Genomic DNA, 10,781 nt, shown 5'->3' with positions numbered 1-10,781 from the left:
CAAAAGTTAAAAGGTTGTGAGAAGAGAAAAAAATGTAATGTTTTAACTCCTTTCAGAGGGTCAGGTGTCTGGATGGGACAAGGAACCAGGGAGCCAGGCAGCTGCTTCTGCCTGCACGTGAACAGGTCCCTGAATTAACAGCTGCACTTCTGATTTGTGCTAACACCAACTTTTTAAAAGTATGGATTCTTTTGCTTCCATTCTTACTGTTTGTTGGTACATTCATCCTCTTTGCTGGTTTGCCAGTATTGCTGGCTAGCTTGTTTAATTTTTTTAAGACTGCCAGACTGAGAGCCCTGGAACCTCTAGCTGAGGCCTCCATGCGCAGTTAAGTAAATGGATACAAACATTACTGAGTCTGAAAACAGAACCACACTCCAGATTTCAGTCACAATAAGCAACTCTGAAGGCTGGCCCTTTACATTGCTGAGATGTGAAACCTCACCTTTCTATCCTCTTCCTCCCCTGCATGTATCAGGAAACATTTCATCCAAATTAAAACACTGGTGGCTAGAATTCACTTCTTTATAGGCACTTGAATTAATGAATCTTCAACTATGGTCTGAAACACCATACTGGTATTGTAATGAAACTGCATGACATACAGCTATACATTAGACCGTATATTTTTCAAGGAAAACAAAATCTTAAGCGCAGGTAAGTGTCTGTACACAGCAGGGTAAACAATTTTAAGAAGTGTCTGGTCTTAGGGGTACGCCAAAGGAGAATTGGAGTCTTTAGTGAAACACAAGAACCTTCATAGCAGCATAAATCACAATATGAAATTTACCACACTCCCTCTGTCTTGTCCTTTGCTATTCGGGACAAAGAGGACTTCAGCCTTCCCCCAGCTTAGTACATTGCAGCAGGCTGGCTAGCAAGCTGCCACAGGAGACAGTTCTGTGGGAGATCCTCAGTAATTCTGTCAGCATGTCACAGCCATCCTTCTTGACTGTGCATTTGTCTGTTGTCACTGATTTATATACCACACATGATTTAAAGATAGGTGTTGATACTTCATTGATTTCATTGACCTTATAGTAAGTTCTTATTGGCTCCAGCTCCTGGTTTTGCTTAGACTGGTATCTCTGACTTTTGGGGCATTTTCGAGGTACATAAGTTCCTTATAGAACAATTTTTCTTTCTTTTCCTTTTAGGTTATCCAGTTTTCATTTGCATGTGCTCATTAGGAAATTTTGACAGTCTGTGTTTCACAGGAACTTCTGTAGGTGACCAGTGCAGTGTTTTTTGTAGCAGAACTGCACAGAGCATGTCCTTTCACTTGGTCTCCCCCACGCTTTCGTAGGCACAAGCAATACCTGAGCAAATTCACTATCTCTGTGCGTGCAGTTTCACTCACAAAGCAGTACAGAATAGGATCTGCGATGCAATTCAAACTTGTTAAGGCCTGTGTGACTCTGTAAACCTTATACAGCAGCAACAAAAGATGTGGGTCAGAGGTAGAAGGTTCTTTGATGCTGCGGATAAGTAGTACAACATGATAAGGAGTGAAGCAAACAATGAAACTAACCGTGATGTTCACAATAAGTTTTTTCACTTTTTTCTTTTCTTCATCTACTGTGGCTTGGTTACACCTCACTACTTGGTAGATTTTATGGTAGCAAAACACAATGATTATCAAAGGGACCAGGTACCCCGAGCATATCCGGAATAAATTTATGTTCGCCTGCCACCTTTCCAGGGGGTAGTTATCATAGCATAATGTATGATCAGTGAAATTGCAAGGATCATTGAATACTTCTTTTTTCACCAGTATGACAGAATTAAAGATGCTTTCCAGAAGCCAAACAATTATGCTGACAATCAATGAAAATCTTCTTGTGCGCAAGTACTGGAGCTTCAAGGGGTGAACTAATGCCAGGTACCTGTCAAGAGAGATGCAAGCAAGGAACGCAGTGCTGGTGTAGAAATTCATATATGTAAGGAAGGCAAAAATCTGACAAAGCAAGGCAGAGAGCCTCCAGTCATCTCCATGCCAGGCATAATCAATCCACAGAGGCAGAATCAAGGAGTACAAAAGGTCAGCCAGGGACAGGCTAAAGATGTAGACTGCTAACTCATTCTTTTTCCTCACCTGAATGCAAGATGCATAGAGGGATATGCAGTTGATGGGAATACTGATCATCATCACAACGCTGTACACAAATGGAAACAAATACTTATCCAGGGTGTGATCATCATGGCAGGCAGTGCTGTTGTTCATTGTCCACCCCGGAAGCACCCTTGAGATAATTCCAGCCTGGGTGCAATAAAACCCCCTGCTGTAGTCTGATGGGTTGTCATCTGTTAGTTCTTCAGGACCTGATTGACGAGATTCCAGCCGTCTGCTACCAAAAAGAAAAAATGGAAAATGTCAGCTATTACATTTCTGTTGTTTTTATGGGATTCTTGGTGTGTGGTGTTTTTTGGTTAATTTTTTTTTTGGTTTTTTTTTTTTCCTAGAAGAAAGAAACTGTTTTTTTAGGAGATCGGAGGATGTTAGTGCTCCTGGAGTTAGGAACGCATAGGAAAAGGAACCCAAAATCTAAGGCTGTCAAGGTCACTTAGATAGAAGCTTCCACAGCAGAAGTAGGATGACTAGTTAAAACACTTCCTCTAAGAGTGGGGTGCTGTCCTGCAATCCTGGGTCTCTCTTGTGGGAGAGTTAAAGGAGATCAGAAAGTGGACCACAAATAAAATAACACAAGTGCCCTTTCTATTATTATGGCAAGCACTGCTTTGGGCATATGAATATGGCAGATTTCTTATTTCAAACAACCTCCTCCCCCCTAAGGCAATGGAGAGACAAGGATAGAAATACAGGGATTCAGATACCACTGGATGTTGGGATCTGCTCAGAAGGGGAAAATGTGTGTCTGGTATCTTTCTGTATGTATTGCAAATCACTCCTGTCTTGTTTGCATCCTCACATATCCTTGCTTCCTCTCTCCTCCTCTGTATGTGATCCCACATGAACTTGCCATCAAGTGTGCTGTCCCAGCAAGGCTCACTGCATGTACCAGAAACCCTCATGTGAAACCTGCTGGGCTACCTGGCTCCTGCATGCACATGACAATCTGCTGGGTGAACATGTGAGGTGGAGACTGAGCAGAGTTTATCATTAACACTTCTCCCCTCTAAAAATTGCAGCTGTGATGCACGAGCTCATAAAGCCATTAGCAATTACATTTTTCTCAGTCAGTTCCAGGACTGTGGTTATCAACAGCTTCAATATGAAAATATCAGTAAAATGGCAGCCCTGACTAAAGCAGTGGGACTGGAGGTGTTGTGTGTGTGAGCCTTAGGAACACATAGAAGAGCTGACCTTTAGAAAGGGTGAAGAAAGGGTAAGAAAGGGTGTACAACTGTAGTTGTGAGACAACTGGTACTCACTGATAGAATAACAACTCTGACACTTGGCAGTTCCCTTCTCTAGAGAACTAATTGTTATGTTCAGGAAATACAAGAATGGAAAATATTGGTTGCAGACCAGCTATACTGCCAAATATACTAACTGCTTGAGAGACTGCTGTGATAGCTGACCTGTGCTTTGAGCCTGCAGCAGAGGAGGAGAAGAGGCTGAAGAATGAGTAGGTTGCAGACAGCACATCTGCAATTGTTGTCACGTGGGAAAGAACTCCAATGCAACGCATCTTGTGTGCCAAAACTTTACCATGTGGTAAGAAAAAATCAGCCTTCTATAGGTTGGATGTATTTGTGGGTTTATCAGAAAAACCCAAACCAGGTTTATTGTCTGTGCTGAGAGGTTATTATATGGATCTCTTGTCCACAAAACAGCCTCTTTCATTATTATTAATAAAAAAAGGAGCAATGACAAAACTACCCAGAAAACACATACTCAATTTCACCTGCCACTGCCTTATTTGATCAAGTTGCCTAAATGATCAGCTAGAGCTAAACTCATTCACAAGCTTGAAAGCCAAAGAAAATTCTTGAGAAGGACCAATATGGTCCATTGAGGAACGTCATCAACATGATGACTAATTTAAAAAAATGCAGTGTCTATATTTAAGACAAGCATAAGATGTCTGCATTTCAGCTTGGTTTCATAAAACCAAACAGTAAGTAAGGCATTGTAAGCTTATCGGTACAGGTAAGTATCACAAAATAAAAATCTAGCTCTAGAAATTGGATCCCAGGGTTTTGTGAACCACTTGTCACCAAAGAGAAATCAAATGTATGCAGACAGACCAGATGAATCAAAGATAAAATACCTACCTCTTCTCCTAATCACACTTTAGCATCTCTTTTCCTGTGACAGGTCTCTTCATGTCTAAGAGGGAAACATGCCCTTTCAGAAGCATGTGTGTAATGCAGCAAGTGTATGAGGCAGTGTTTCCTGGTCCTGTGACTGAGAAATTGGAATTCCTTCTCCCTCCCCCATAAACTCTTTCTCTTTTGTTGACTTGTATTACAGACTCAACAAACTCGTAAGCTTCCAACTTCTCTCTTATTACCCACAACAGATTCTTTTGTATCTACTCTTAGACCAACATGCCAGTTTCCTCATACCACTTGGATTTTTTCAGCTTTTTTATTTTAGCTCATTGTTTCGAAGAATTTCACTCTGTTGATCTTACTGATGATAAGGTAAAACACTTGTCCTTATATAGCTCTTATCTGAATAAACCACATGTTCTTTGAGGCAAGACTTTGCTTTGCTCTTCTGCCATCTGCCTTAAGGAACTAATATCTGAAAGTGTCATTGGCTAATGGCAGGCTGGGACACTAAAAACAAAATTCAAAGAAGTGAGTTGAGACTACATGAAAATTCTCACCTCAGAAAGTTTTTTCTGTCCTTCATAATCACAAGTGACTGTACCCCATTGCTTTCTTTTCTTCTTAACCAGTATGTTCCTTAGTTCCTTTGAACACAGCCCTGGAGGCTTTGCAGCATTGCCAGGTAATCCATGTTGAACTTTGATGACACATTGGTGGTACTTACAGGAGGACATGCTTTCAGTGATGGCAATAACGAGAAGTGTGTCATTCTGGCAAGTATTGAAGACCTATACTTAAATGTGTCAAAGAGCCAGCAAATGAAGCCTACCACAAGACATGCTGCAGTTTCTTGCCCAGAAATATAAAAGCAGAAAGTACCACTTTGTCCTGATTACAACATTTCACTCAAATTGCTTGGGGCCTCATTTCAGAGGAAGCAGTCCATATCACACTTTCTTGCTGAGTTGCTTTTTTCATAATTAGGACTTTGTAATGCAAGATGATTTTTTTCTTACCTGAATGCATGATCTGAAGCATTCCCAGGTTTTCTCTCTGCTACTGAGCACACCTGCTGGCTTCACCTAGGAGGATGGTATTGGCTTACAGCTATCCTAAAAAACAACATTTGATTATTTTCCCCAATGATATACTCTTTTTAACTGTCAAGGAATTTTGGTTTAATGACATGGTCTAATGGTTTGACTTTCATGGTCCAAACCTACTGTGACTAATTCCATATACTTGTGATTTATTTTACAGACTTGTTTTGGTATTGGATGTTTCAAATAAAAAAATATAAAAATTCTTAACAGTTTTTTCTTTTAGAGACATTATTCAATTATTACCATAGTTCCTGACTCTGTCATTCTGCTACAGAAAACCTACTGTACAGGATTTCTGAAGAGTCACTAAGACAAAAATTTAGAGAAATGGACTAGCAAATGTTACGCTTCAAGTACTGTATGCAAACAAACCTGAAAGGAACCCTGTGAGATTTTTTAGTGAAAAGTAGTCATTATACACTGTATTTGTATCAACACATTTCTACAGCATCTCCTTCAGGTTCACAGAGAGCTTTATGTGGTCTCTCCATTTATGACATTTTGAAAGTTGCAAAGTACAAAGTTAAACTTTCATAAGCTTAAATACAGATATTACATACTGCTCTCTGTAAAAAGTTTTGTAAGGGAAGAAAGGAACAATGCTGTGTGAGCTACTGCAGTAGCTGCTGTACTGGTGATACTGTATATCAATCATAAGATGGAAAGATAGATTGTTTTCCTTTTTCTCTTGAAGAAATTTCAACAAAGTAGATTGCTTTGGGTTCTTGAAATAAGTTCTATTGCCAAGTTGAGTTCTTCACGTACAGGGGATATTCCATAGCTAATTCTTTGAGCAGATCTTACATCTCAATTCTGAAAAACTTCACAGTTTAGGAGAGTTGAAATATGCCTTTCAGAAACATGGTCTTTTTTGCTTAAAATTAGCAGCAATTTTCCTCATGCAACATTAAATTTCACCCACAGGTCTCCATGAGATTCTGTAGAGGCTCAAACAGGTCTGAAAGAGCTCAGCCGTTTAAAGATATACTTTACAGACTGTTTAATTGAGCATAAACATTCACTTAGTGTGAGCAAATAGGAAAAAAACCCCACATTTTTTTAGAATGTAGGCCATGCAGGCAAGTATTATTTTGCTCTATCATTAAGTGCATCATGTTTTCCTCTATGCACACAGAAAGATGTACAATATATTTTCACATACATGATACATGGCATTCAAAGAAGCTACTTTTACCAGAGCTTATTTTTCTGCTAAGTTTTAAGCATTTTGCATATTCATATAAATACCACTGGGTATCTTAACAGTGTCTGAAAACAGTGGAGAACACTAATAGAAGAGTTATTGGAACCCTCTGTGAGGCCTGAGGCACATTTTGCACTGATGGGACAGCTCAGAGTGTTGAAAATTCACCCCCAAATACAGTTCCTCTCCATTCTTCCCCCCTTTTGTAATCAACAGTAGCTTGATCATGACAATGCTATTACAACAAACAATGAATCAAGTTTTCTTTCATAATCCTAGGCATGTCTTTCCTAATTCAATCTTTTGAGGTCTTTTGCCTCAGTCTCATGTTTTGGTTGTGCTGGGATTGAAATAATCCTTCTCCCACAGCAACCTTTTCCAGCCCCCTTCCTGTCCCTTCTTTCAGTTGCCTGATGTCAGCATCCCATTAGGGAGAGCCAGGCTGAAACCTGTCCCAGGCTCCCGAGCACTCACCTCGGCCGCCACGTGTCCCCGTGCAGCGGTTCCCGTTATGGCATTGGCAGTGCCACCCGAATCTGCTTCTAAGAAAAGTGTCTGCTTCTGCTTGATCACACAGAGACAGGAAGCTGCTCGCAGATAAACAGGCAGCAGTTCACACATCTCTTGGTTTTGCTTCCTTTTATTTTTTTTTTTCTGTCCCCAATTCCTTGTTAATCTAAGCTTACCCATGAGAAAAAAGATTATGAACAAAGGATGGGAAGCAACCTCAGCAGATACAGGAATACTTTTAGAGATTTCATAAAAGTTTAGTTTAAAATATTGCCTAATTATATGAGCATAGCATATTATACACTCCTTATCTAGGAGACATGTTCTGCAGAGAATCCAATCCACAGAAATAAAATGCTGTGTTTGATTTGTGTTTACTTGTCTAAGTTCAAAATGTGTATGATTTTTGTTGACTGAAAGACCTCACCTGCCTTTCCCTACAAACTGGTCACAGAATCAAATAAGAATCCACCTGAGAAGAATTCAAAAATGTTTTACAATGACTTTAGGAGTTTGTGGAAAAAGAACTAAGTATTTTCAGAATTTATCAGAAGTTCATGAATAGTTCTAGTTAACAAAGGATAACAGCATTTCATGCATGGTGACAGGTTACATATTTACCTATTTTTATATAAACTGACTCTGAGGTTGCATGCAGTTTTCAGGGGAGTGATTCTTTTAACAGATAATTCTATTCAATTGGACTGGTGGAAAGTTGTTACAAAAGCATGGTTCTTTTCCCTCTCTGTGATCAGAATAATTTATTGTATTTTTTCTTAAATTCTGTTCTGCTTTAAGAAAGTGGGTTCAATTTCACTTGAAATGTCCCTCTGTTGAGTAACACCAAAACTATCGTTTGATGATTCAGATGCTAAGGAGAAATGAAAGAGAACAAATTGAAAAGTTCTAAAACAGGGGCATACTGACTTCCTTGAGAATACCAGGCAGATCCATAATATTTAAGCACTGTATGCAGAGATTTGGTTCCCTTTTTTCAGTCTGTGTGAACTTGTCATCCACAGTTTTTTACTGATCTGATTGTTACATGAAGCCTAAACTATCCAACACTTGTGGCCATTCTCAAACTGTTATAATAGCCCCTTCCTGTCTAGTGAGTGGAAGAACACTTGCTTAGATAAATTTCTAAAATAAATTTCAGTCACACCTTCATTTTCACTGAGAGAAAAGTCATCACATGAAGACCTGTTTCATCACTTTCCATGTGCTTTTTTCTAACATTGTACATACGAAGTGTCCATTATGCTGGTTCTGGTGTTTTGTTGAGCATTCCTATATTTTGCTAAAGAAAAAACAGTTCTTATAATTATTTGGAATAGAGAAACAAAATTGGAACATCCCTACAGTTCTTTGCTGTGATGACAGCAGAATCGAAAGATCAAAGGAAGCAAGAGAGGAGACGATGCCTTTTATGCATTCTAGAAGTAAACCTGTATATTAAAATAAATTCTTAATTGTGTCCATATGCAAAAAATTCATTTCTGATGTAAGCAGCACAATTTTCCAGGGTTTTTGTGAGATCTGGACATACACAGTATCTTAGACCAGTCATCCAAAACCAACAGGTATTATTGGCATAATACCCCAACCCTAAAACAGAAAAACATTAACATTGGAAAACGATCTTATCTAGAAAAGAAGCAATGAGTAAGTCCTCAATAAGTTTATTGTTTAAATTTGAGTTTACAAAGGGTCCAAGAACAAAGGTGTTGTCAGGAAAATTAATCCACAAACATCAGAGGTTTATGACCAAAAAGAAGACAGAGGAGTCCGGTAACTTTATTTCAATAAAGGGCATTCCTCATGGGGTCTCTCAAAATTGTTAGGGGATGCAGCCTCCTTTTTATCCTAATTTCCTGGCCAAATTTCCCTCTCTCTTTCCTCATTGGCACTTGGGAGGTACAGACTTCCTAAAATATGTAATACCCCTTCTAATGTATACCCCCCTCGTTTTTCTTTTTCCTTGTGTCTCTGTTCTTTTTCTCTAAATCCAGACATGTAGGACAGTCTTGAGTGAGTAAGAGTCTGTGTCAATTAGTGGAATTCCTATGGAATTCATGGTCCCCCCCACTGCTTCCTTCACCTCTCCATATCTGGCCCACAATTTGTAGACACCTCCTTCTCATTCCTTTCAGTGTAAAGAAAAAAATAGTTCAACACGAGGTCAAGATGCAGAATGAAAGTTGACAGAGTCACACCAAAATATACTTTTCCTTCCATCAAAACAGATTATGAGAACGTTTTCCTGTACCAACTGAAAAGGGTGGGCACTTAGCACATCACAGGATTGCAAATACAAGTTTTGAAAATGGACAATTTTAGGATCCTATGAGTGAATAAGAGACTGAATTTCACAGCTGAAGCCTTTTACATGAAATAAAATGATGCAGTAATCAATTAAACTATCAAAATGAATCAATTAATAATTCATAATGGTTTTACAAACCTTCCAGGTGTGCAAAGCTCTACAGTCTGCTGGAATGAATGTGAAATAGGACCAGGAGCATAATGCTACCTCTGGCACTGACTCACAATACCCCTGAGGAAGTCATTCTGACCGTCTACATGTAATAATGGTGTCATATAGCTCATTTGGGTGTGAGCAGGCTCATTAGCTAATACTCGATATTGCTGTAAAGTGCAAAATGTTTTGTGAGTGCTCGGTATTGTTATTTAAAAAGAAATAAACAGGAAACGTCAGTCAGGTAATGTCATCACTGAGACATTATATCCCTCAATGAGTGGCAGAGACACAGTGACAATAAGAGTGACCGAGGCTCGAATAACAGCATTCTTTATGGTTAGAATGCGTGCAAACCCGGGGTTTTTCACAGCTCTTACACAACGCAGGGCTTTAGCCACTGCATCTCCTCATGGCTCATTCCTCCTTTAAGCACATGAAGCATCTCTTATGAAATACTGAGGTCAACAGACAAGAGAGATCCCCATTACGATAATCAAGCTGATGACCGATCTCCGGGTTACTTTTCCTCCGAGCCGCATGCTTGTATGAGCTGGAGTGTGAGGGCAATCCCCAGCAACCCTCATGGAAATCTTTGGCTCAGCACCACCTCGGCTCCTCTCATTTCGGCGCGGCTGTCCTACAGCGCACCCCTGAAGGCGTAACCAGGCACGTTCAGCCCATCATAATTTAACCCCAACTTTCAGCATCCCTCTCTGGGGATCCTCCCTGCTGACGGAGCCGCGGATCTAACTGGAGCCAGCTGGGATTCCCCGGGCAGGGCAGCCTCTGCGGGCAGGGCCTGGAGCCGCTCCCAGCATCTGCCCCTGCGGCGACCCAGGATCCTTCTCAGGGCGGGCTGGAATGTGCTCCTTCACAGCGCCGCTTCGTGCCGACCCCTCAGGGCATTGGGCAGCCTGAGAGTGGCGCAAAAGCAGGAAACTGGCTGCGAGGGGCTGGGAGGGCCTAGAAATGAAAGACGCACTAGGAAATGCCGTTCTTCGCCCGGAACAAGTATCGTGCCGGGCCAGAGGCCCCAAGCAGCAGGCCCCAGAAAGGAGAGGCAGAGGACCCGAAAAAGCCAGCCTGACTCGGCCCCTAGGCGCGGCTGCTCGTAGTGCACCGAGCGCCGCTCCCCCCGCGCTCCCGCACAAACCCCGCCTCGCCTCACAGCCACGCGGCTTTCCCGCACTCAGGATGGCCCCGCAATGGCTTCACTCGCGGCTCAGTGCTCAACTCCAGC

At 40.9% G+C, this 10,781-nt stretch overlaps 1 protein-coding gene across 1 annotated transcript; it reads right to left on the bottom strand.

Annotated features, from left to right (window-relative positions):
* Positions 1-1,186: 1,186 nt before the first annotated feature.
* On the bottom strand, positions 1,187-2,224 carry GPR65 (G protein-coupled receptor 65). The gene has a single exon (XM_054276233.1). The coding sequence runs from the start codon at positions 2,222-2,224 to the stop codon at positions 1,187-1,189; it is 1,038 nt and encodes a 345-aa protein (XP_054132208.1).
* Positions 2,225-10,781: the final 8,557 nt, after the last annotated feature.

Source organism: Melozone crissalis, unplaced genomic scaffold (genome assembly GCF_028551555.1).
Source record: "Melozone crissalis strain CALT ecotype California unplaced genomic scaffold, PUWL_Pcris_2 ptg000018l_1, whole genome shotgun sequence".
NCBI lineage: Eukaryota > Metazoa > Chordata > Aves > Passeriformes > Passerellidae > Melozone > Melozone crissalis.
This window is presented reverse-complemented; position numbering and strand designations above follow the sequence as displayed.